We start from the raw sequence: 25,414 nt of genomic DNA, 5'->3' as shown, positions 1-25,414 counted from the left end.
TTCTTTGTAGAAAGAAGAGGTGCAGGTTCTGTGTCCCCAAACACTGCCAGCCAAGAGGAGAGTGATCAGATTTGCTTGTTCCATATCTGGAAGAGTTGTAGCTTTCAAGGTGAGTCAGGGGAAACCCCTTCATCCATTTGTGGGCGGGATAACTGCTTCTGGTTCCCAGAGCTCTGCTCTGACACCACCCCTCGAGGTCCTCTCCCCACCGCCGTCCAGAGAGGGTCAGGCCATCTTAATTGTGAGCTGGTGGCACTTCAGTGATTTTGTTGGGGAGTTGAGGGTGGTAGGAATTACTTGAGTTTCTAAAAATCAAACTGTGGATGGAGAGCATGACCATTTGGTTCATGCAGCAAATGAGTGTCAAGTGTTGCCCCTTGGTCAACTTAGCATGAGGTCACAGACCTGCAGAGACACTCGGATGCCCAGTCTAGTGTCCCTTATGGAGGGAGGTTGTAGTCTCAGAGATAACTTAGAACCTGGGAACGCCTTCCCTCAGGAGGAAACACCTGTGTTCACTCTTGGGGGATCAGTATTTATTTAAGTTTGGGGTTTCTCTCCACATTCTCTCTTTTATCAGAAGTAGCAAATCTTGTGTGTGGGTGTGGGTGTGAGACTGTATTTTCACTAAACCTTTGTTCTTGCTGCTGTCTTGGGCTTTGATTGAAGAAAGATTCCTTCTCAAATTTTGTGACTCCGCTTAAAAAAAAAAAAAAAACCACCAAAACTTCCTGTTCTGTTTTCAGTCTTTAAAAACTACCGAAGCAATTCATGAATATTTTCACTTTGTAGAAGAGTGAAATGATACAGAGTAAAGCCTGAAGTCTTCCTTCAGCCTTCTCTGAAGGTAAACACGTGATGTGTGGTCATATTTGTTTCACATATTTTTCAACAGATGGGAGCATGCACATTATTTAACCTGCTTCTTTTATTTAATGGTGTGTCCTTGAGATTTTTTTCTACATTAGTATGTATGTGTATGTCTACCGGGATTTTAAAAACAACTGTGTAGTATTTGATTAGAGTGATTTTTTTTCCCTTGAGCGTCTGAGTACACATGTGTATTTCCATAGATAGATTCCTGGAAATGGAATACTAGGTCAAGGAATATGTGCTATATATACATACATATATATATATATATATATATGTGTGTGTGTGTGTGTGTGTGTGTGTATGTGTGTGTGTATATATATATATACATGTATGTGTATATATATATATATATATAGTCTTAAAAATCAGCATTATTAGATATAATTTACATACAATAAAATGCACCCATTTTAAGTATACCTTTTGAGTTTTGGTAAGTATGTTTGCCCATGTAACTATCACTATAATCTAGATACGGAACAGTTCTCTCATTCCAGAAAGTCCCCTTATGCCCCTATACAGTCGATCCTCACCCCCCGGTTTCCTGGCCCAAGGCAATCCCTGATCTACTTTTTGTTGATGTAGAGTAGATGTGCGTTTTCCAGAATTTTATATAAATGTAATCATACAGCATGTATTCTCCTGTTGTATGGATTAACTACAAGTTGTTTATCCATTTATATGTTGATGAACATTTGGGTTTCCAGTTTTTGGCTTTTATAAATAAAGCCTCTATCAGTATTCATGTACAAGTTTTCATGTGGTTGTATGTCTTCCTCTCTTGGGTAAAGACCTAGAAGTGGAATGTCTGATCATATGGTAAATGGGTGTTTAACATTACGAGATACAGCCAGACTGTCTCCCAAAGCGGCTGTATTTCGCCTTCCCACCAGCAGCGTGTGAGCGTGTTGCTAGCTATGCATCCTTGCCAGCACTTGGTATTGTCAGTCCTATGAATTTTAGCCATCCTAGCAAATGAGTAATATCTCATTGTGGCTTTCATTTGCATTTCCCTGATGAGTAATGATATTTAACATTTATTTTCATGTGCCTTCTGGCCATTTGTATATCTTCTGTGAAGTATCTGTTTAAATCTTTTGCCTATTTTACAGGCAGATAACAGCTTTGTTAAGATATTAAGTATATTTCATATAGTATACAATTCACCCATTTAATAGTTTTTAATATAGTCAGAGTTGTGCAACCATCATCATGGTCAATATTAGAACATTTTCATCACCTCCAAAGAAATCCATAACCATTAGCAGTCACTACCCATTCTTTCCTCCCCCCAGCTCCTGGCATTTACATTATGTCTCTGGGTTTGCCTGGATATTTCATATAAATGGAATCATACAACGTGTGGTCTTTTGTGACTGTTTGGCCCATTTTTTTATTGGGTTGTTTGATCTCTCATTATTGACTTCTAGTAGTTTTGAATATTCTTTATTCATGTCTTTGTCAGATATAGGTATTGAAAATATATTCTCCCAGTCTTTGTCTTTCATGTTCATTTTTTTTTACAGTATCTTTGGAAGAATATGTTTTACGTTGATGTCCATTTTAATATATTTTTTAATGGTTTGTGTTTTTTGTGCCCTAAAAATCTTTGTCTCTTCCAGGCCCAGGAAAATGTCTCTCCTATGGTTTTTTTTTTTCCAGAAGTTTATAGGCTTAGCTTTTATGTTTAGGTCTGGTTGTTTCTCTTGATCTGTTTTCTCCAAAAATTGTTTCCTTAGGGGTTGATTCTTCTGTGTGAGTTAGCTGCCTGTCTGTGTTATTTTTCCTCGTGTGTTGGGTGGCTCTTGGTTGTGTGCCCATGTTGGTACTCAAATCCCTGTGCCTACTGGTGGATGCTGATTCTGATTCCAGGCTTAATGGGGAAGAGGCGGTAAGTCTTGCTTGGTTGGTTGTGGGGGCTGCTAGCGTATGTTCGAAGGTCAGGGCGGGGGCTTTGATGGCTTTCTCGCATGCTTCTCTCTCCAGCGCCTGTATCCACACCCACGTGTTCTATGGGACAAAGAACAAGGTTGCTGGGCACAAGCAAGGCACTGATGGGGCACTTGCTCCACTGGGTCCTGATTCCTCTCAGTGCTCTTGTCCGGGTGTCTTTCTTGCTCCTTGTTACACCTGACTCTGAGTTTGTGAAGCCCCCAGCTCCTTCCTACTTCTGGGGTGGCTCTCTTCTGCATATTCTACATGTATTTTTCTCTCTTTGTTGGTTTGGTTCTTACTGCTTCATATTTTTAGGAATTCTTTAGTAATTCTGGTCTTTTGATGGTACTTCTGTTTTCCAGTGCTTTTGGATTTCTTCTTCTCTGTGGTCTGTCATTTCAAGGGAAGTAGGGAGAAAGGGGATGTGGATGTGGGTACTTTGCCAATTTGATTTGGTTTCTGTGACTAACCTAGAAAACCTAGACTTGGGAATGCAACAGTGAGGTGGGGAACGTTGGAAGAAGGGAGGGAAACAGAGAGGGGACAGAAGGACCAGGAAAGATGTAGCAGATCAGGGGCTTTGCACGCTCAGCGCTGAGCGAGGACTCCGCTCTTGCCATCTTCAGGGCTGCAGTGGCCTGCGTGGCATCGTCCTCCTCAGGGCACCTTCCGGCTTGTGAGCAGCATGGGCTCCATGCTCAGGTTGGATTAAGAGCTAGAAGCCTCAGGCCTCACAGTGCCTTCCCCTGGCCCCTATGTCCTTCCCAAGGAAGTGTCAGCCTCGAGAGGGGTGGGTGGTGCTCCTACCCTGACAGGTGCCTTCTTAAGGGGAGAGCCTTTCTTCAGGCTGTCCAGGACTCACCTGTGCTGGGCTGTATAGATGAGCGGCTGAACTCTCATTCCTCATCATTTCCCTTAGTGCCCTTCAGGAAGAAACAGGAAATCTTATTTGGTCGTGACCTCCGGACCACAGCTGTGGCCTTATCTATTCAGGTCGAGCCCCTGGTTATCACTTTATTGTCCACACCCCTGGTCAGGAGTCTAAGAAGGCTCCGTTTGGCCTGGTGTGAGCCATCCCTGCCCTAACTCTGGACAGGCCAGGACATCCTGACTCCCCAGTGGGGCTCTTTCCAGCCTGGTTGAACTTGGCAGAGATCTCCTTGGTTGGGGTCCCTCCTCCTGTTCTCTAAGCCCTGTCGGCCTGGCCCCAGGCCTGGTCTTCGACGAGCCCAGGCTGTCTCCTCACTTCCTCCCCGGTCCCTGCCACCCCACTGCTCCCTTGCAGAGTCTCTGGGAAAGAAGTGGCATTAAGACTTGCCTGAAAGACTGCGTACGATGTGAGAAAATTTTAATTTTTTTCAGGTGTCAAGTTAGCCATGCTTCATTGTTATTATTTTGAAAGATGAATTAAAAATGTACAAAAGACAGTCAGTAAGAAATGTCTTCGTCACAACCCTTTTCCCCAGCACCCAGATTCCCTTCAGAAAGTCATTATTACTAGTTCCTTGAATATTTTTCCATCAAGATTTTATACAAGCACAAGTGTGTATGTTTAGTCTTTTCTTTTTACACAGGTGCACTTTATGAACGCTGTTTTGTATCTTTTTTCACTTAACTAGATGTTTAATTTTTTGGACTATATATTTTTGTGGTTCAAAATTCAAAACAAATCTCTCCTCATGACTTTGTGCTGCGCCACCCAGTCCTCCGGCAGCAAGGAATACTGTGTGCGTGTATGTGTATTCAGTCCGAGTATCGCTAATCTTATTTTTTCTATTCTTTTACCCAAATAGAGGCATTCCACACCTGTGTATCTTTCTAGCTAATAGTGTAAATCCTGCAGGTGTCAGTGTGAAGATTCCCATTGCTCTTCTTTCCTGTCTCTCTTTCCTCTCACAACATTCCTCCGTCAGGATGTACCAGAACCTCACAGTCTATTGAAAGGTAGAGGGAGGGTGTGGGCAGCGTTCCAGGTGAGCGGCCGACATGAGCCAAGGCAAGGCGGGCAGGAGGTGCTAGGAGGTACAGGCCCCAGGAGCACACAGAAGGCATGGGGGAGTAGTTGGATGGAAACCGTAGACCCGGGCTGTGTGTATAATGCCTTCGGGGGGGTGGGGTGTGTTGAGGAGGGGTGAGTAAGTTAGCAGCCAGAAAGATCAAGGTGGGCTGAAACCACACTGCTGACCCACCTGCTGTAGGACCTGCTGGGGTTGGGATGGTTCTGGTAGAGATGAACCTGCTCCCGTTTCTGGTGTGACCACGCCCCATCCAAGTGTCACGTGTATAGCAGTAATGCACGGACAGACGGCCCCTGCAGACATGCAGCCTTCGACCATCTCATGATCAGCTTCTTTACTCTCATGAGGTGAAATTCATACATAATGTAACCCACCAACACACAGTTTTTAAAAAATCAGTTTAGTGTGTTTAATGTCCTGTTAACAAGGGAGACATAAAAGGAAAGTGTATATCCTAAAATGCATAGTATTTGATATCTAAATGCTCAGGTATGACTGCATTAAAAAAGGCTCCCTCATAGATTTCCAGAATGTTCCCAGGTCAGCAGGCAGCACCACACCCCTTGAGAACTGTGGGTCTGGGCCAGGCTGTGTATTGCCAGTGTGCTCACTTCTTTATATTTTTATTTCAGATAAGTGCAGTAGAGTTCATTTCCATTTGCCATATCGATGGCAAGTCTTAGATGGAGGCAAGTGGAAGGATTTGCGCAAAATGGAGCTTGTTGAAGAGGCATATAGCAATCCTGCAAGAGACGGGTATGAGATATGTCACTTGTGTCTGCTTTGTGCCTGGGCTTTTGTGTGTGGTACGGGAAGTTTAGACACAGTAGGGTTTAGTTTTGATGGGCTTCATACACAGACGCACACACACAGAGTAAGGAGGCGGGAAGCTCCGTGCGCGAAATTGGAAGTTGATGGTCATGCTGGTGGTTGGTGCCCTTGTTGCCCCATCTTCCTCTTTTTTCAGGGAGGAGCTATGGGGAGAGAAGGGGTGGGTACCAAGTAAGTTCTGAATTATTTGATGCTGGGATTGATCATATAAATATATCCTCATTGATTAGTCCAGAAAAGCAAGAGGCAATCATTTGTGAAATTTTTAGCCTTTGCCTGTAAAGTCATACAGCTGAACTACTGTTTATTGTTCAGCCTTTTTTATTTTTCTAAGTATGTCCTAGTATTTTCACTTAGTCAGTTGAGAGTAAATGGGGAAGTCCTGGGTAGCCTTATTTTCAAACGCCTATCATATCTTGGATTAAACTTGCTAAAATGTGTTGCCAAGAAGAGAATTTGAGCCCGTTTTTTGAGTGGATAAAATAAATTTGTGCTTAGGGTGCAATTATGTGCAAATTGCTACTGGTAAAGCATGTGAAACAAATTATCCCCCTTCAGAAGATTAAGTGGCTCACATAACCAGCTCTTATCTACGTCCCCCCTTCTCTTTCTCTTCCTTTTTTTTGGGAGGCTTTTTAAGTTAAAATTTATGCTCGTTGACATGCACAGATATTAAGTATATAGTTCAGTGAGTTTTGAGGAAGGTATGTACGCTTGTGTAGCCAACGCTCTGATCCAGCTGTAGATCATTTTCATCACCCAGAAGGTCCTCTCCTGCCCCCTTCCAGTCAGTGCCCACCCTGTAAACCACCGCTGTTCCAACGTCTGTCAGCACAGATAGTCTCTCCTGTCCTTGAACCTCATCTGAATGGAGCTACTCTGGACTGTTGCCTGGAGGCTTCTCTCAGGGCTCTGTTCTTGACGCTTCTCCCGGTCCATGTGTGCTCAGGCTTCTTTCGGGTAGGTGTTCGGGGGTGCGCCTGCTGGGAGGTAGGCTGGTCCCTCCTCAGTTCTGCCAGGGGATGCCAGATTCTTTTCCACAGTGATTGTACTGCTTCCCACCCCCACTTAGCGGTCTGTGGTGACACGTCTCCCTCACATTTGGTGTAGTCTGACGTCTGCGCTTTTCTAGTCTTCGGTGTAAAATAAGGTCTCCATTTTCATATCCCTGAGTCCTGGTGAGGGCAAGTGTCTTTTCACATGTTCAATGGCCATTTATGCTTCTTCTGCTGTGAAATGTCTGTGCTTGTAGTTTGCCCGTTTTGTTGAGGGGAAAGGTTGTGTTCTTCATTAGTTCTCAAACTTCAAGAGTTTTGGAACTCTTCAAGTTTCTGGGTATTAAATGTGTGTTGAAAATAAATGAACTCCAGTCAGCTTATGATATCTGTTAATGAAGAGAAGTATTTATCTGTCCTTTCCTTTATAGTTTTATACTTTTTTCTTTTCTTTTCTTTTTTTTTTTTTGGAGGTTTTATACCTTTTGTGTCGTAAGAAATCCTTCCTTATCCTGAGACCGTAAAATATTTGTCCTGAATTTTCTTTAAAAATTTTTAACATTTTTAAGAACTGTATTAATCTCTCCTTGCGTGTGGTGAAGTGTAGGTCCAGTTTCATTCTTATGCAGATGAACTGCCAGTTTTTCCAAAGACCACTTTTTAAAAATATATTTAATTAAAACATTTAGAGTTTGGGATTGACATGTATACACTGTTACATTTAAGATAGTTAATCAACAAGGACCTATTGTATAGCACAGGGAACTCTGCTTAATATTCTGTAATAACCTAAAGGGGAAAAGAATTTGAAAAAGAATAGATACATGTATGTGTATAATTGAATCACTTTGCTGTACACCTGAAACTAAGACAACATTGTTAATCAACTATACTCCAATATAAAATAAAAAATTTTAAAAAAAGAAGTAAGACATTAAAAAAATAAAATGTTAGGATAAAAAAAGTAAAAAAGAAGTATTCAAAAAGTAAATCAAATTGAGACAAATGAACCAAAATATGTATGGGATAAAGGATAAACTGCATAGAGAAGAAATATTCCAAGTGATTTGTTTAATACGTTGTAATTCGACTCTACATCTTTAGGAAGATATGTTCTTACGGACGAAAGAACAGCCAAAAAAAAAGTCTTAAACTCTGCTCAGCAAAAAAATAAAATTTAAAAATTGTGATAAAATAGACATAACTTAAAATTTACCATCTTAACCATTTTTAAGTGTAAGGTTCAGTGGCATTAAATACATTCACATTGTTGTGCAGCCATCTCTACCATTCATTTCCAGAAGTCAGTCAATTTTTAAACCCACCAAAACTGAGCCAGATTTGGCAAAATGTGAATACATTTTATAGCTTAATTTCAGACTTAGATGCTAAGTACTACTTTTGTAAGTAGGCCATCTTTTTTGCACCTGTTTTCAATGCTGTCTGTGTCAGGTGTTGAGTTAGCAAATACACACCCGTCTGTTTCTGGCCTCTTCTGTTTCATTGGTCTGTGTGTCTCTGTGTCAGCATCACACTGTCTCATGTAGAAGAGCTTTACAGTACGTTTAGGCATGTGGTAAGGCAAATCCCCACCTTATTTTTCCTCAAATTGTCTTGCCTCTTGGTCTTTTGCTCCTCTTCAGAAATTTTAAAATCTGCCTGTTGGTTTTCACAAAAAACTCTGTTGTGGTTTTTTTTAACTTGAAATTGCATTGTCTATTATCAGTTTGGGGAGAACTGACATCATAATGATGCCAAGACTTTTTATTCATATACGTGATAGCATCTCATTTAAACGTTCTTTAATATTTTTCAGTAGTTCTCTAATTTTCTCCATTAAGGTCTTGTGTATCTTTTGTTAGATTTTTTTTTTCTTTAGGGATTTATTAGCTTCTTCATTTCCTTTTTCAAAAAAAATTTCTCCAGTTTTTTTGAGAGATAATTGACATACAACACTGTAGAAGTTTAAGGTGTAGAGCACGATGACTTGACACAAGTATATATTGCCAAGTGATTACTGCAGTAGGTTTAGTTAACATCCATCACCTCATATAGTTACCCCTACCCATTTATTTTCTCGTGATGAGAACTTTTAATATTTATTCTCTTAGCAACTTTCAAATTACCATACAGCATCATTAACTATAGTTAATCATGTTGTGCGTTACATCCCTAGTTACATGTTTTTGTTGTTGTATTTTCTCCCTGCTGATGTGTAGAAATGCAGTTGACTTTTCTATCTTATATCCTGCAACTTTACTAAAATATCTTAATTCAGAATCTACTGATAATTTATTTGAATTATCTGTATAGTTATCTATATGTTCTAGATATCTGTATAGAAATTAATATCTGTGAATAGCAGTTTGTTTTTCCTTTTCAATTCTTACACATTTTATTTCTTTTTATTGTCTTATTATAATAGTGGCTAAGATCTGTACCATGCTGAATAGAAGTGGTGATAGCTGGAAGATTATTCTTCTTTTTTTCCTAATTTTAAAAGGAGTAATTTTAAAATGTTTTTCCTTAAAGCATGTGTGAATGTTTGGAACCTTTGGCATTGCTAATCAATTCTAGTTTTATTCCTAGTATGCCAGGAGTTGTTTTTTTTTTAATTGTGTATGGAAATTGAATTTTATTGAGTGCTATTTCTATGTTAATGAAGAACCAATGTTTTGTTCTCCTTTACTTGTTAACGCAGTGATTTACATTAATTTTCTAATGTTAAGTCCATTGCATTCCCAGACCTAAGTCATACGTAGCCTGTGTACACATGCACATATGCACACGATGGTGAACTTTGTATTGCCAGTATTTGGTCTAAGATTTTTGCATTTTCGTTTGAATAAGATTGGTCTATAATTGTTTCATATTGTCTTTGCCTGTTTTTTTTAATTGAAGTATAGTTGATGTACAATATTATGTAAGTTACAGGTGTACAGTATAAATGATGCTTGGTTTTTATATTATGAAATTCCTAGCCTCATAAAAATGAGATTGGGATGGATTCTTTTCCTATCCTGAAAAAATCCTGTGAAATTAGAATTATTTTTTTCCTGAATGATCATGTGTCTAAAAATTTCTGGGCCTGATGTTTAATTCCTGAGAAGATTTTAAACTACTGACCCAATTTCTTATAATTGTTTTAGGACCAGTCAGGTTTTCTGTTTTTCCTTGAGTCAACTTGGTAAGTTGATATGTTTTCTAGGAGTTTGTTGTTTTTATTTATTTTCAAACTTACTGTCATAAAGTTACTTGTAATATCCCTTTTAGTGTCTATACCATCTTTAATTTTGTCCCCTTTTACAGTTCTAATCTTTTTTCTGTCCCTCCCTTTTTTCTTGATCAATCTTGGAGAGATTTATTGATTTTACTAATATTTTTCTTTTCTGGAGGAACAAACTTTTTTCCTTTTTTGATCTCATAGATTAGATGACCCATGATTTATTTCTAAGTGTATTTTAAAATTAGTTTTTAAATTTAAATTCAAATGGATTGCATTGTGGTCAGGCTATATAATAGATTCTTCGAATTTTGTTGAGGCTTGCTTTATGGGTGTAGTACATGGTTAGTTTTGGTAAAATTCTGTGTATGCAAAGTCTTTTGGATGTGGTGTTAGATGAAGTGTGTTAATTGTGTGGTTCTAATCTTCTTTATCCTTATTGATTTCTTTGTCTGCTTCTTGTATCAGTTACTCAGAAAGGTATGTTAACATTCACTATGAATTTGTCGGTTCTCCTTGTAATTCCATCAATTTTTATTTTATATATTTAAAAACTATTATGAAGTATATAGAAGTTTAAAACTTTTATCTTCCTGTTAAATTGAGCCTGTTAGTAATAGAAAGTGGATGCTTTTTATTTCTAGTAATGCTTTTATGCCTTAAGTCTGTTTCGTTTGTTATTAATATAACTATGCCAGCTTTTTTTAGCCTCTGTTCACTATTTTACTTTCAAGCTCTTTTGTTTACATTTTAGTTATATTTCCTGTAAACATCGTAGAACTTGTTATTTTTTCAGTATGACAATCTTTCTCTTTTAATCAAAAGTTATTTATTGTGGTTTATCCATTTGTTGTGATTACCTATACATTTGAATTTATTTATTCTACTGTCTGTTTTGGTTTTTGCTATTTGACCTGCTTTTTCTACTTTTCTTTTCTCTCTTTGATCTTCTCTTAGATGTTTCCACATTTGATTTTTTTTTCCCCCTCATCTACTAATTTGGAAGTTACATAGTGAATTTCTGTTCTTTTAGTGGTTACCCTGGAAAACAGACCCTGTAACTTAATATACCTTAGTTTAACAACTTAAGCTAATCAATACCTTTTATCATTCTCCTGAACAATAGAAGAATCTTGAACACTTGAATTCTGACTAGTTCCATTCAAACTTACATACTACTTGTGTGAATTTGGGGAAAGTACTTAGCCGTCCTGTGCCTCAGTTTCTGCATATGTCAAGTAGATAAAAATAATAGTTCCTATATCAAAGTGTTATTTTGAGAATTAAAAGAATTAATGTGTGTAAAACACTCAGAACAATGCCAGGCATGTAAGATGTGCTATGTAAATATTGCTTCTATTATTTTCTTAATCCCAGAAGTTAGAAATTAGCATTGTTTTATACAGTCAATATTTGTTTAAATTTAAATGTTTACCATTTTGGTTTTTTTAATGTTTTTTTTTAATCAATATTTATTTCATATTGAAGTATAGTTTTTTTTTTTTTTTCTTTTTTTGGCCTCGCCACACAGCTTGCGGGATCTCAGTTCCCTGACCAGGGATTAAATGTGGGCCACAGCAGTGAAAACCCGGAATCCTAACCACTAGGCCACCAGGGAACTCCCCGAAGTATAGTTGATTTACAATGTTGTGCTAATGTCTGCTGTACAGCATAGTGATTCAGTTATACATGTATATACATGTTTTTTAATATTCTTTTCCATTATGGTTTATCATAGGATATTGAATATAGTTTTCTGTGCTATACAGTAGGACTTTGTTGTTTATCCATTCTATATATAAAAGCTTACATCTGCCAAACCCAACCTCCCACTCCATCCCTCCCTCAGCCCCCTCCCCCTTGGCAACCACCAGTCTGTCTCTATGTCCGTGTTTCTGTTTCTGTTTCATAGATAGGTTCATTTGTGTCATGTTTTAGATTCCATATATAAGTGACATTATATGGTATTTGTCTTTCTCTTTCTGACTTACTTCACTTAGTATGATAATTCTAGTTGCATCCACGTTGCTGCAAATGACATTATTTTGTTCTTTTTTATGGCTGAGTAATATTCCATTGTATATATGTACCACATCTTTTTTATCCATTCATCTGCGGATGAATTAGGTTTACCATTTTGTTTTTGCACACAATTCCTTTGTTCATATGTTTCCATGAGGATCATTTTCCTTTGAGTTCATCGTCTAGAAGTTAGTTTAGTGAGAGTCTAGGGGCAGATGTATTTTTTGTTTGTCTGAAAATGTTTTTATTTCATCTTCATTTTTGAAAGATAGTTTTATTGGGTATTTTCTCTCAGTTCTTCAAAGATTATTCCATTGTTTTCTGCTTCCATTGCTTCTATTTAGAAGTTAGCTGTCCTTATAAATGTGTTAGTTTTTTGGGGCTACCATAACAGATTGCCACAAACTTGGTGACTTAAGACAACAAGAATTTATTGTCATAGTTCTGGAGACTGGAAGTCCAAAGTCAAGGTGTCAGCAGGGCCATGCTCTGTCTGAAGACTCCAGGGGAAGATCCTTCCTTGCTTCTTCCCTAGCTCCTGGTGGTTGTTAGCAGTCCTTGGTGTTCCTTGGCATTCCTTGGTTTATAGCTGCATTACTGTAGTCTCTACCTTTGTTGTCTCATGGCTTTCTCCCATATGTCTCTGTCTGTGCCCAAATTTCCTTCTTATAAGGACACCAGTCATTGAATTAGGGCTCAAGCTAATTGAGTATGACCTCATCATAACTTGATTACATCTGTGAAGACCGTATTTCCAAATTTACAGGTACCAACAGTTAGCACTCGAATATATCTTTGTAAGGACACAGTTCAACCCATCATGGTAGGTAATCTCTTTTTTCTCTCTGACTACTTTAAATATCTCGTCATTCTTTGGTGCTACAGTTTCACTAAGATCTGTCTATGTGTGGATTTATTTTTATTTAATCTACTGATAATTTGTTGTGCTTTCTGAGTGGGAGGCTCTATGTTTAATCAATTCTGGAATTTGTGTTTGCTTCTCTGGGAACTGCCACGGTGGGACTTTCAAGTTAATTCTCACGCAGGAAGTGTGAATTAACTTCTGTGAGGTTTGAGTTGTTTATGAGTTCTCACTGGAAGTTTTCTTCCTTTCCATCCAAAGCCAAAACTGACGCAGGCAAATTTCCTTGCTGACTTTCTTTGCAAAGCAGATTCCTTTCCTGGCCTCCCTTCACTAAGGATATGTAGTCTTTTAGGATCATGGTTTTATGCAGAAGAATCTCTTCGGATATTTCACCCCTGACCATATTCAGATCCTACATTTGTTTTCTATTTCCTCATTGCTGCTAAAAATAGGTCTTTTTGTCTTTACTCACTGACACTGCCCTTGGACAGCCACTGGCTTTAGTCCTTATTCACCTATCTGGTTCCAGACCTTCTCTTTGCTCTTGGGGCACTTCAGCATTTGGAAAGGGAGTAGATCCTGGTGGCTCAGAGTACAGGCTGTTCTGCCAAACTGCTTGACTTAAACCCCAGCTCTGCCATCTATTAGCTGTTTGACCTTGGACAGGTTTCTGAACCTTCCTGGGCTTCTGTTTTCATATCTGTGAAATGGGGATAAGTTGCAACTTCAGTGTTACGAAGACTTAATCCCTTAATATGTACAAAGCACTTCGTACAGGGGCTGGCCCACCCCACACGCATTCCATGTATGTTAACTAATTTTGGCTTCTGAGGATTTCTGTTTCTTGCCATCTCAGCAATGCATTTTAAAAAAAAAATTTTTTTTTTTAAACGTATTTATTATTTATTTATTATTTATTTTTGGCTGTGTTGGGTCTTTGTTTCTGTGCGAGGGCTTTCTCTAGTTGTGGCAAGCGGGGGCCACTCTTCATCGCGGTGCGCGGGCCTCTCACTATCACGGCCTCTCCTGTTGTGGAGCACAGGCTCCAGACGCGCAGGCTCAGTAGTTGTGGCTCACGGGCCTAGTTGCTCCGCGGCATGTGGGATCTTCCCAGACCAGGGCTCGAACCCGTGTCCCCTGCATTGGCAGGCAGATTCTCAACCACTGCGCCACCAGGGAAGCCCTCAGCAATGCATTTTAAAAAAGAATATTTTAACCAGCGTTTTCTGTGTAGTGAAAGGAATGTCATGATAACAGGTTTTCCATATTACTGTGATTTTATTATTTTCACACAGCAAAATGGATCTTAAAAAGCAAGTCCTGCATCCCACCCCAACACATTTTTGTAAATGTGCAGGTCACATGTATGTTCACATGTTCCAGCTGAGTATCTAGAAGACCATGGGGGAGCTGAGTATCTGAGTCCATGTGGCTGGTGGGTTTTCAGTTTACTTCTCATGTTCTTTTGTAGGGTCACGTGCACCGAGTCAGCCAATAGCTTTCTCGTTGGTTTTCTGAACTTTAACTCCATGATGTTCGGTGCCACCTGTGCTCGCCGCCTCTCCACGGCCTCCTCGGTCACCAAACCTCCACACTTTATCCTCACCACTGACTGGGTTTGGTACTGGAATGATGAATTTGGCTTTTGGCAGGAGTACGGAAGACAAGTAAGTGTCACGGAAAGAGGGTGAGTGTTCCTTCCTGAGGGTCCATGATGGGGGAGCCTTTCCAAACACGGGCACAAGGATTGCTCTGGGGAGTCCTTGACAGAGCCAAAGATCCCCAGGTCCCCGTATGACGCACTTGCTTTGCGGGAATTATGGCAAAATGGGATAATTTAGAGTTCATTTGTATGAGGTTCCATCTTTGAACAATTAGCTATCTGTTCGTTCATTAGGACTGAATTACTTTAGTTGTAGTGAGATGACATTTCGTTAAATGGGGTAGAAAGATGCCTCTCTTACTGTTGAGCAGGTAACTCCAGAGCAAGTGCATGTGTGTGCTGGAGTGTTTGTGTAGCTGTGGAATAAAGTGGAAGGCTTTTCAAAGCTAGCTTTCTGCCTTATCTGTAGCAGCAACTTTACAGAAGGTGGGCAGGTATACGAAAATTGACTGATTTCAGCTATTGATTTGGTATCTGTGTCAAATAATTGCTGCTGTCAATTATTCAAAGATGTTTGTGGATGAATCAGATTAAAGGGAACCCCCCGGTTACCTGTAGAGGTATAAGTATAGGGAGGTCACCATTTCTATAGTGACACCTTCTCCCAAATGAAAATTGGGATATGTGGTCTAATAGACATTTGTATTCTTCTGGGTTGTAAGATGCTATAGTAAAGCTTTAGTTTCTGCTGCACTTGGGATATCTTTTTGTCTGGGACTCGGTAATGTGAGCTTCATGGGAGCTTTTGCCACTGGTGTGCCCCCCTGCTGAGGATGATGCCTGCACCTGGCAGATCCTCAGGAGAGAGACTGGCCAGTTGAAGGACAGAGGTGTTGCTGCCCGTGCCCGCTGGCCAGTTGGACATGGTCACTCTTAGGAGATGGCTTGCGCCCTCATTCTTCCCCTCCACTTCTTCCAGTGCCAGCCTTCCCACTTCACTGCTCTGTCCATCCTCTTCCCCACCCGTCTCCCTCTCTGAGCATCCTGGGGTTCCTTCTGTCTTCCCTGGGTTTGTCCAGGGAGGCTCTCCAGCATTGCTCTGGGTTTGGTCAGGAGGGGAGGGCAGAGGCCAAGCCTGGCATTGAGCGGGAGAGATGATGATGAATGGAGCTCACCCGGAGACGTCATGGAGGAACACACAGCAGACAAGAAGCAACTGGCAAATGTGACAGCCGCTCACGTTTTGTTTGGTGATTCGTCCCCCTTCTGGGAGCTGAGTGCGATGACACGGGACCCTGGGTGACTTCAGAAACTGCGTTGTCCCAACTTTGGGGACAGGGGTCTTTCTCCTCCAAACAACCCAACTTAGGGTTTTCCCTTTTTCTTTTCTAGGCTGCTACTCCTTTATTGCGGTATAGCTGGAGTGCATAATTTAGAACATTGAGGATTTAGAATAGCGAGAATCTCTGGGAATAACCTGTCTGTGGGTTTTACCAACATACCACACGCTGGTGCATTCAGATGTGCACATGTGGACTCGGTGACTTTCGGCTGTATGGTCTTACTCTGTACCAACGGCTGGGCCCCTCATAGGGTGACCTGTCCATTCTAGCTCTTCCTTTTCCACACACTTCTGATGTCACCCCATAATTGGATTTCTTTCTTAGTTTTCTGCTAATTGCCAGTTCAAGACAGTTTTCTCTTGATTATCAGAAAAGCTGGGTTCTTTTCTGCCTGAGCTCAGGATATACGCCCAAATTTCAGGTCCAGGTTGCCTCCACCCTGTATTAATTTCCTAGGTCATCATAGCAAAGTACCACAAACTGGGTGGCTTAGAACAGCAGGGGTTTGTTGTCTCACAGCTCTGGAGGCTGGAAACTGAAATCCAGGTGGCAGCAGGGCCATGTTTTCTCTGAAACCTGTAGGGAATTCTTGCTTGTCTTTTCCTCAGTTCTGGTGGTTTGCTGGTGATCTTTGGCGTACCTCAGTTGTATTTGCATCACTCTAATCTCTACCTGCTCATCAGTAGCATTCTTCACGTGGCCGTCCTCTTATAAGGACATTGGTCATGTTGGTTAAGGGCTCACCTACTCCCGTATGATCTCATCTTAACTAATTACGTCTACAATGACCCTATTTCCAAATAAGGTCACGTTCCGTGGTACTGGGGGTTAAGACTTCAACATGTCTTTTTGGGGGTTACAGTTTAATCCATAACCTAAACTTGTGTATAAATGTCTTACTCTTCTTGGCCCACTGAGTTTTCCCACGTTGAACCTGCCGTCCCTCAGGTGGTGGGCTCCACGACGCATTACCCCAACCTGTATCCAGACTGGATTATTCTCAACAGGCTTCTTGTGTCGATTTACCTTTTGCCTTTTCCCCTCTCCTGTGATCTCCTTTGGTTTGATCTAAAAGCTCCACAATTGCCCTCACCCTTTTGTACCCAAACAACCCATCTATCTCTGCTTGAAAGGGAAGACTTCCATTTATTCCTCCACTTGCCAGAATCTGACTTCTGTTCATCTGGTCACCATTCATGGAATGCCTGCAGGAGGTGGGACCCAGCTCGGCACAGCCCTCACCAGCCGTAGCCAATGGCAAAGGGCCCAGGTGCCAAATCCCGTGGCATTGCCAGTCTCCACCCAGCTTGTTGCCCACTCCCTCCTTCCTTTCCTTTCTTTCTTTAATTAGATTAAATTAATTATTCAGTTACTTATTGTTTTCTAATATTACATGAGTTTCATGTGTGCAGCATTGTATCTTGACTTCTACATACACCGCAGCGTGATCACCACCAAAGGTTTATTTTCCATCTGTCACCGGTTGGCCTCCTTTACCCATTTCACCCTCTCCTCACCTCCCCTTTGTTTCCCCTTTGGTAACACCGGTTTGTCCTCTGTATCTATGTGCTTGCTTTTGTTTTGTTTGATTGTTTATTTAAGATTTTAAAAGTTCTTATTTATTTTATTGAAAAAATGTTCTGTATGTCACATTTGAGCCTCACTCCTTTTTTGCTCCTCCTCTGTCTCCTTCATGGGCTTCTTTTTTCTACTTTCCTTTGTGAATGTTGGCATTTCTCAGGGTCTAGCCTGAACCCCCGCTCTTCTGACATTGGTGGCCACCTTGAGTGATGTCTGTATCTCTGTCTCTAGACCAGATTCCTCTCCAAACTTCAGACTTGTATGCCCAGGTATCTGCCTCTATTTCTGCGGCACCTTTGCTTTTTGTTCCAGGCACTGTGCTAAGGGCTCTCTGTGCCTTATTTTAATCATTTTTCCAGTTCTTTGAGGATGGGATGGTCCTATTGTATAATGACATGAGTATGATTTAAATTCTGTTGTTATTCCTGTCATAGAGTTGAGATCATTGAGGTTCAGAGAGGTTCCAATAACGTGCTGAGGTTATAGAGGAAACAGATTCGAGAGCCAGAATTCAAACTCAGGCCATTCCAAAATCCTCGATATCATGTAGGTAATGGGAAAGAGGATGAGGGATCAAAATGGATACTTGAAAAAACAGAGCTCTCCAAGAGACCAGAAAAAGACAACAGCAAGGAGAACTGAACTCTGATTAAAGGGTGGTGGGAACAAGGGACAGAGGAGGTAGCGTCGCTCAGGCCCTCAGTGAAGCAACATTTGAGAATTCACCATTGACGTTTCACCTTCCTTTGAAGGGTTGTATCATCCGTCACGAGTAATTGAATGCCCTCTCTCTCATCGCTCCCATGCATTGTCCGGGTTAGTGGGGTCCACGTGTACGGGCTTCTGTTTCCCGAGCAGCTTTCAGGAGGCAGTTGCGTCCTCTCCTTTTCTGTGCCTCCCTCTCCTGCCACCGCCCCATGCCTGGCTCCTCTCCTCCGCCTCCCCCAGGACACAAACAACCACCGTGGGCACATCTGCGGGTGGTGCGGACGGCCCCCAGCATCTGTCTTCTTCTTGCCTTCACCTCGTATCTGGCTTTGCCTTCACAGGGCATGGAGCACCCCGTGACCAGCGTCAGCAGCAGCGATTTGGAGAAGGCCTACCTGGCGTACTGTGCCGCAGGGTCTGACCCCAAGGCTGCCGCTCTGAGGTTCCAGGCAGGAAAGCACACATACGAATTAGACTTCAAAGGTACTTCCTGGAGTTCCCTGGTGGCCTAGTGGTTAGGATTGCGGGCTTTCACTGCTGTGGCCTGGGTTCAATCCCTGGTTGGGGAACTGAGATCCCGCAAGCCGCTTGATCTGGCCAGAAGAAAAAAGGTACGTCCTGACCCGCTGCACTCACCCAGCAGGGCCTGGTCATCTGCTGGCTTTGTCTTTTCCATTTTAACCCTGGAGAAACTCCGCACACACATTGAGAGTTGGGAAGGAGAAGGATGGGGTTGTTCCTGCTCCTGAAGCGCTGCCAGACTGGAAGGGGGGATAGAGCTGTTAACAGATGAGGCCAGCCAGCGGGATGGATGGGGAGCTGCCTTGTGGGGAGATGGGAGGGGACAGGAGCCCTCCTTGTGGAGGACAGGCAGCATCAGCCTGTGGGCCATGGGCGTTCCTGCGTCCAGGTCGCTGACACGTGCCATAGTGGTTCTGCTGTGCAGCTCTGCTTTCTGTAGACACCTTCAGCACAGACGGCCGGCCGGCTAAACACGTGGTAGGCACACACTTCAACTAAAAATTGTTGGGAAGCAGATTTTCAGATGCTCTGCTCATGGTATCCTGAGTCTGGACCTTGGCTTGTTCTGGTTGCCTTGACAGACAGGCAGATAGACAGAAACAGACCAAATACCCTTTGGTCAGGCCTTCCAGTGCCTTATTTGTGACTTTTTTTTTTTTTTTTTTTAAGTTTCAGGTTTTTTGTGGCTTTTCTCAAGTCATTTTCACAGAGATTTATCAGTCCATCCCTATTCAGTTCAGTTTTGCCTTTAAATTCACATTTTAAACTCTGAATCCCTCTGAGTTTTCAGCATTTTTCAAGGAAATTAAGTGGGCCTTCCTTTAAGCAGAGTTTATTATTTTCTTTATTTTTGTGGACCTTCTGTTTGGAGGGCAGCAAAGTGTTTTTGGTGAATTATCCTAAATCCACTTTATCTGCCTGCTTTTAGCCAGTTGGTTTTGCTTGTGGTTTGTAGCACTTGTGGTTTTACTTAAAGTAGAATTGCTGCCCTCTCGATGTGCCTCTACAGAGAGCCTAAAAGTTTCTTCTACTCTACAGCGAGAACTGCTTACAGTCTTCAGTGTCAGCTGGAGAACACAAGTCATATGTGAGGTGGTTTGCAATCCACAGTCTGATAAACACAAGTGCGTTAAAGGGGATGGTGAGAAATATATGAAATAATAAGTCAGGACAGGCCTGAAGAACAAGTCTATACACCTAGCACCCATCTGACTCCTGCTGACCATAGTTTGAAATATTTCTTTAAAGTATCTGGACAGTATCAAAACAGATCAACCAGAAATGTCAGATGCAGCCTTTATCATTCTCAACATAGGCAGCACCCCCAGGGGACAGAACAGTCAAGATGAGGGTGGGGAAGAGCACACACATTGAGTTCACTGCAGACTGCAAGAAAAAAGCATGTTTACTGCAGACTGACTCAAGCTCTCTTGGGTGGGCACAATTCTTTTGTTTGTTTGTTGGTACATAACAGTAGCCACAGAAGTACTTTGAGGTGAGTTAACTTCTCCCTTCATAACCTGACTACTAGGTAGAGTGAAAGCAAGTCTCAGACCGCAACCTGCCACTCACATTTATTAACTAAGTATTTATGAGGAAGCAGGGACATTTAAGAAACATGCACAACTGACTTGTTCTGTAGGATCAGGAAAGACTTGGCTCTGCCTTTTAGACTCCTGTCGTGAAACAGTCACTCAAGGCAAATGCCAAGACTCCAGAGGCAGAATTCTGATGTCTGTTAGCTGGTATCAGTTGGGCAGAATCCCCAAGATCAGGGCTTGTTTAGGGACTTCGCCTAGTGTATCCTCTTTAAGGGCAAATTAGGGAGAAGGCCTCATGTTTACCCTGTCCGGGGGATGGTGGGGAATGGGTCTTGCATATATTTATCCAGTTCACTTATCTTGAATACCTTTTAATTTCACCAGTAAAAGCTCATTTGAGGTTCATTGCAGTGTTAGTCAACAGACCAATAAAAAGCCCGTTTAAGCTAATTAGCAGAGTATTGGTGGGAGGTTGAGTGACGGGTAACTGAAGGAGTTGTGGTAGCCATCTCTGGATTATGGGCTCCCGATTAGAATGTGCGGACCCCCCAGGAGTGCCCATTTGTGATGACCACATGGGCTGTGGCGTGAGGGACACACGCCTAGGTGATCACCGGGTGTATGCTGAAATGCAGTAGGGTGAGTTAGTTTTTCAAGTGAAAGAAAATTGTTTGTACTCTACTGCAGAAAATAAGACTTGACAGAGTTCTCCTGGTGGGTCGGGACATGTAGTCTAACTTAGAGGTATTGTGATTTTTCAACATGAAAGATAGTTCCCCCGTGCCCCCACTGCTGCCCTCAGGAGGAATCTGAGAATCTTGGGCGTGGGGCAAGGATTTCATTTATTAAAGACAGTCCAGGTTTAAAAAAGTTGAGAAGTATTTCTGTAGGGTAAGTTTAGTCAAAGTAAGAAAAAAAACTCATAAGAGTAAAATTATTATATTAACTCTAAATCCCACTGGCTCAAGATGTGGTAAATCGGTCTCAGGCTGGGCTGAAGCTTTTTTATATCCAAGCTGGGAAAAATTGCTGAGCAAAATTAATAGTTTAAACAAGATTGGAAGGAACAATTTAAAAGCACTCATGTATAATTGATATGTCAATTACTAATCATTCATCTATTCATTAAACCCAGTCTCCTACAGATACCTATTTTCTTTTTGAATATTTGAAATGTGTAAAATTGCCTTATTTTTTTAACAGACTGATTGTGAGCTTTACATTTGGATTAGCTTTCCAACCCATTTAATTTGTGTTTATAAAACATTGCTATCCCATATGTGTATATGTGTTTGTTTGTTTGTTTTTTCTCCCAGCCTTCGTTCAGAAAAACCTGGTCTATGGCACAGTTAGAAAGGTTTGCCGGAGACCCAAATACGTATCTCCCCAGGATGTGAAGATGAAGCAGAGCTGGTAGGTGGCATTTGGGGAACTTGTGTATCAGTTGTTGTGTGCTCTGCTGCAGGTACAGAACCTACTCAGACTAGCTACAGCATTAAGAGGGTTAGCTGGCTTGCAGACTTATGCCCTGGCACTCTCTGTCTCTGTTTCCTGTGCCTGGCCCTCCTCTGAGTGTATTTGTACTTTCCTTCACTTAATACCAAAGTGCTGCTGTTCATTTGAGTGATCTATAAGAAGGTTGAGGCTTCATGAAACAGAAAAATCAGTGTATATTTACCACATTCAAATGAAAACATAGTAGCATGTATTATAAAGCTATAAAATACAACATAAATTTATAAAAAGTAAATGTTTGGTGTATAATCATTTTAATGATGATGCAGATGCAGTTAATAAAGCATTAAATGATAAGCCAAACACAACATAAAATAAAGGAAGAAGACACCAGAAAAATCACTTAATTAGATGTTTTATCTTTAAGTTTGCCAGTGATGTTACTGAGACATCAGGTATTCTTGTGCAGATTTTTCCAGAAGCCAAAAAGTTCTTTCTTAGTTTAGACTAACTTAGAGAATGGTGAGGAAATAGTAATAATCTAACTCCTAATATTTTCTGTTTCCATCTTCAAGTGATTATATCTTTTGTTTTATAACTTGCAGGAAATCTCTTTGAACAGCTCTTTGGGTTTTTCTGTTCATTTGTGTGTATGTTTGTTAGTCACGTTTTTTCCACTGGTAGCAAACTGTGGTTTTTGTTTCTAAAAAGGATTTTAAGTTCCTCTTTTTCCTCCAGTTGTGTCATGTATGAATGGCAATTCCAGTGTAGAGTCACCTGTAGCAGTTTGACTACTGACATGCATATTCCACTAGTTGGATAGGCTTTGAAACAGAGAAAGAATTATCCTTGTGGGTAGAGGCTTTGTGATATGTAACTATAGGGCTGCTTGTTGTGATCTGCAAGCCAGTCTAGACTGGAAGCCAGCTCATCAGCTTGTCTTTTCAAGTGAATAATTGAGTCACAGGCCTGAATTTTTGTAAATGTTGAAATACAGCAAAAATTACACCAACAAAACCCCATTATTTTAGTACTTGGATATCATGGAATACCAAAAACAGGTGCTGCAGGCACTAATGGGCCAACTTCACCCCCAGGGTGGGATCCCTTATGTCACGGGCTGCCAGAAGCCACGAGGGTAGTGCCTGGCCTTCTATGCATTTAGGAGCAGGCAGGGCCCTCCTGCAGCTGCCAGGGGCAAATCTGTGAGCTTTGCAAACTGATCAGACCCCTCTGAATCAGTAGTTTTAGGCTTGAGGCAAGTGTGCTAGGATTGGAGCTGGGTGAGGGGTCAGTTCTCTCCAATCCCCACGGCCACTTACTGGGGGAGGGTGGCCTGGATGGTGAGAGGTACCATGGTGCCCATTAGTTTGGATGTGTGACAGCCCAAGCCGGGACTGTGGCCAGAGCTGTAGCCAGCGCTGCTGTTAGCGGACTGCACCTTCCATCAGCCGGAGAAATCTGGCTCATTTCTGTTTCACAGAGAACTTACGGTGTTTCTGTTTCTTCTTTTAAGATTTCACAGATGGACTTCAGTGGTTGTGTTTGTGGAGCATGGCAGGGTCATTTAAAGAAGCTAGAGGGAAAAGGTATTATCAATCCAAGCAAATAGAGTACCTGTGAGTCCAACAAAGTAACCTCCTGGGGTTTCCGCTCCCTGTTTCCTTTGAAGCCAAGTGTGCCTTCCTTCCTCCCTTTCTTATTAAAATTTATTTTTGGCTATGTGTAAAACATGATTTAAGAGTCAAAACTATATGAAAAGATATACTCAGTAGTCAGTATTCTCACTGTTAGCTCCACACTGTTTCTATGATGGGCAACCATTTTCATCAGTTTCTGGTTTATCTTTCTGTGTTTCTTTTTGCAAAAATGAGCAAATGCATATACATAAAAGTATCTTATTATTTTCCTTTTCTTGCATAAAAGGTAACATTCTATATATACTATTCTGTACCTTTTGTTTTTCACTTAAAAATAGATCATTACTAGATTTATTGTGATCATTTCACAGTATATACAGATCTTGAAAAAGAAAATTACTCCCTTTCAGTTCATTGAAGTCTTCTAAATTCTGTTTCTGTCTTCACAGTTCTCCATCATTTGCATGTACCATAGTTTAATCTGTCCCCTTTCGAGGGATGTTTTGCCTTTTTTCAATCTTTTGCTGTTACAAGTATGATACCACAAAGGATGTCTGGTGTATGTGCTATTTCATATTTGTGGAGGTGGGTCCTCAGGTTAGAGTCCTAGAAGGTAAATGCAAGTTCCTCTTTGTGGGGTGGAACTGTTATGCACTCACCCCAGAATGTGTGAGGTGCCTGCTTCCCTCCCCCTTGCCAACAGAGGGAGTCAACAAGCTCTTGGATTTTTGCTATTCTCATAGGTGGGAAAGGGTGTTTCAGTGTATTTAATGTACTTTCTCTTATGAGTGAGGTTTAATATTTTTTCCTACATGTAAGGGCCATTTGCCTTTCTTTTTCAGTGGACTGTTTGTCTTTTTGTCCATTCTTCTCTCAACATTTTGGTATTTTTCTTAAACGTTAGGAGTCTTCTATCTAATGGGGATATCAGCCCTCAGTTTGTTATATAAATTGCAATGTGTTTTCTTCGTTTGTTGTTTGCCTTGTGGCTTTGTCTATGAAGTATTTTACCATGCAGAAATATTTATTATTTATTTAGTTAAATGTTTCAGTCTCTCCTGTGGATTGCTTCTGGATTTAGTTTTGGTTAACTATGAGTGATCCTACTTCTGGACGTCATTTTTTAGTCTCTCCCTATCCAGAGCCTACCCTAGATGCAGTTTAGAAAAACTTATCTGTCTCCTTTCTGAGACTGGATCCCTTTTGTTGTCACGCTACTTAGTTTTCAGGGGACCACGGCAGACACCACATGTCAGAAATAAGAGTGGTTATTTTGGTTAAATTCAGAGTAAGATATGAGGGATTCAGGATCTCCCTGCTCTGTCACACACGTTGGTGCAGTGAAGTGCGTCGTGCTTCCCTCTAACTTGTGTGACGGTAGCTGGTGGTCATGACTCCAGCAAGCAAGTCTGCTTGGGCCTTTGTGGCCACCTGGGACCTTGTGTGGGTCACTTTTAGAAACAAATCGTCTATTTACATAATTAATGGGGTCACAGAATATGATCTCCATATTCAGAAGTTTAAGGATTGAAATGGCATTTACACATCAGGTAACTGGTTTATTAGTTCATTACTGTCCTTTCATCCTCCATGAAGGTTTTTTCATATGATTGTCTTATTTTTTTCTTACTTTCTTTTTGATATATTTTGTCATTTAATTTATTCCTCTCTACTAGTTTGGAAGTTATACACTCTATTACTGTTTTTTTCTTTTAAGGCCACTCTAGAAATTACAACATGAGTTTTTCACTTAGGTATAAGTCAGTCAATATCTTTGCTGTTCTACCAGCTAACACAAGATCCTTCATATACTTTATTCCATTTACCTTCCTCTGGACTTGCTAATTTTTAACTTCATGAGACACTGCTTTTTTACACTATGACTGTTTCTTTAAATTTACTCCCACTTATACCATTTTCTTTGTCTTTTAAAATTTCCTTAGATGAAGATCTGTTGGGAAAAAAATCTGTTTTTCTTTGCCTGAATACGTCTTTATTTTGCCCTCAATCTTAGGGATATTTTCACTGGTGTAGACATTTTACTTGTAGTTATTTTCTCTTGAAACATTGAAGATATCACTCCACTGTCCTTTGGTTTCCATTGCTGCTTTTGAGAAACCAGCTGTTGGTCTAACTGATGCTTTCTTTCAGAATGACTTTTTTTCCCCTTCTGGCTGCTTTTAAGATTTTCTGTTTGTAGTATGCACTCTCACTGTGGTGTGTCTGGGTATGTGTTTTTATTTGTCCTGTTTGAGA

The 25,414-nt window shown here is 41.0% G+C and overlaps 1 protein-coding gene across 2 annotated transcripts in view; it reads left to right on the top strand.

Moving 5' to 3' along the window:
• The window catches only part of PARP12 (poly(ADP-ribose) polymerase family member 12), a 45,086-nt gene that overhangs the window by 12,102 nt on the left and 7,570 nt on the right, over positions 1-25,414 (top strand). The window contains exons 4-8 of one of the 2 annotated variants that reach the window (XM_082400301.1): positions 11-109; positions 5,462-5,585; positions 14,237-14,432; positions 18,342-18,483; positions 21,380-21,476. In XM_082400301.1, the coding sequence (XP_082256427.1) occupies positions 11-109; positions 5,462-5,585; positions 14,237-14,432; positions 18,342-18,483; positions 21,380-21,476 (658 nt within the window). The remainder of the gene's footprint in view (positions 1-10; positions 110-5,461; positions 5,586-14,236; positions 14,433-18,341; positions 18,484-21,379; positions 21,477-25,414) is intronic. The other variant, XM_082400302.1, reaches the window with a different exon arrangement.

This window comes from Balaenoptera borealis (assembly GCF_965194805.1).
Source record: "Balaenoptera borealis genome assembly, chromosome: 7".
Taxonomy (NCBI): domain Eukaryota; kingdom Metazoa; phylum Chordata; class Mammalia; order Artiodactyla; family Balaenopteridae; genus Balaenoptera; species Balaenoptera borealis.
This window is presented reverse-complemented; position numbering and strand designations above follow the sequence as displayed.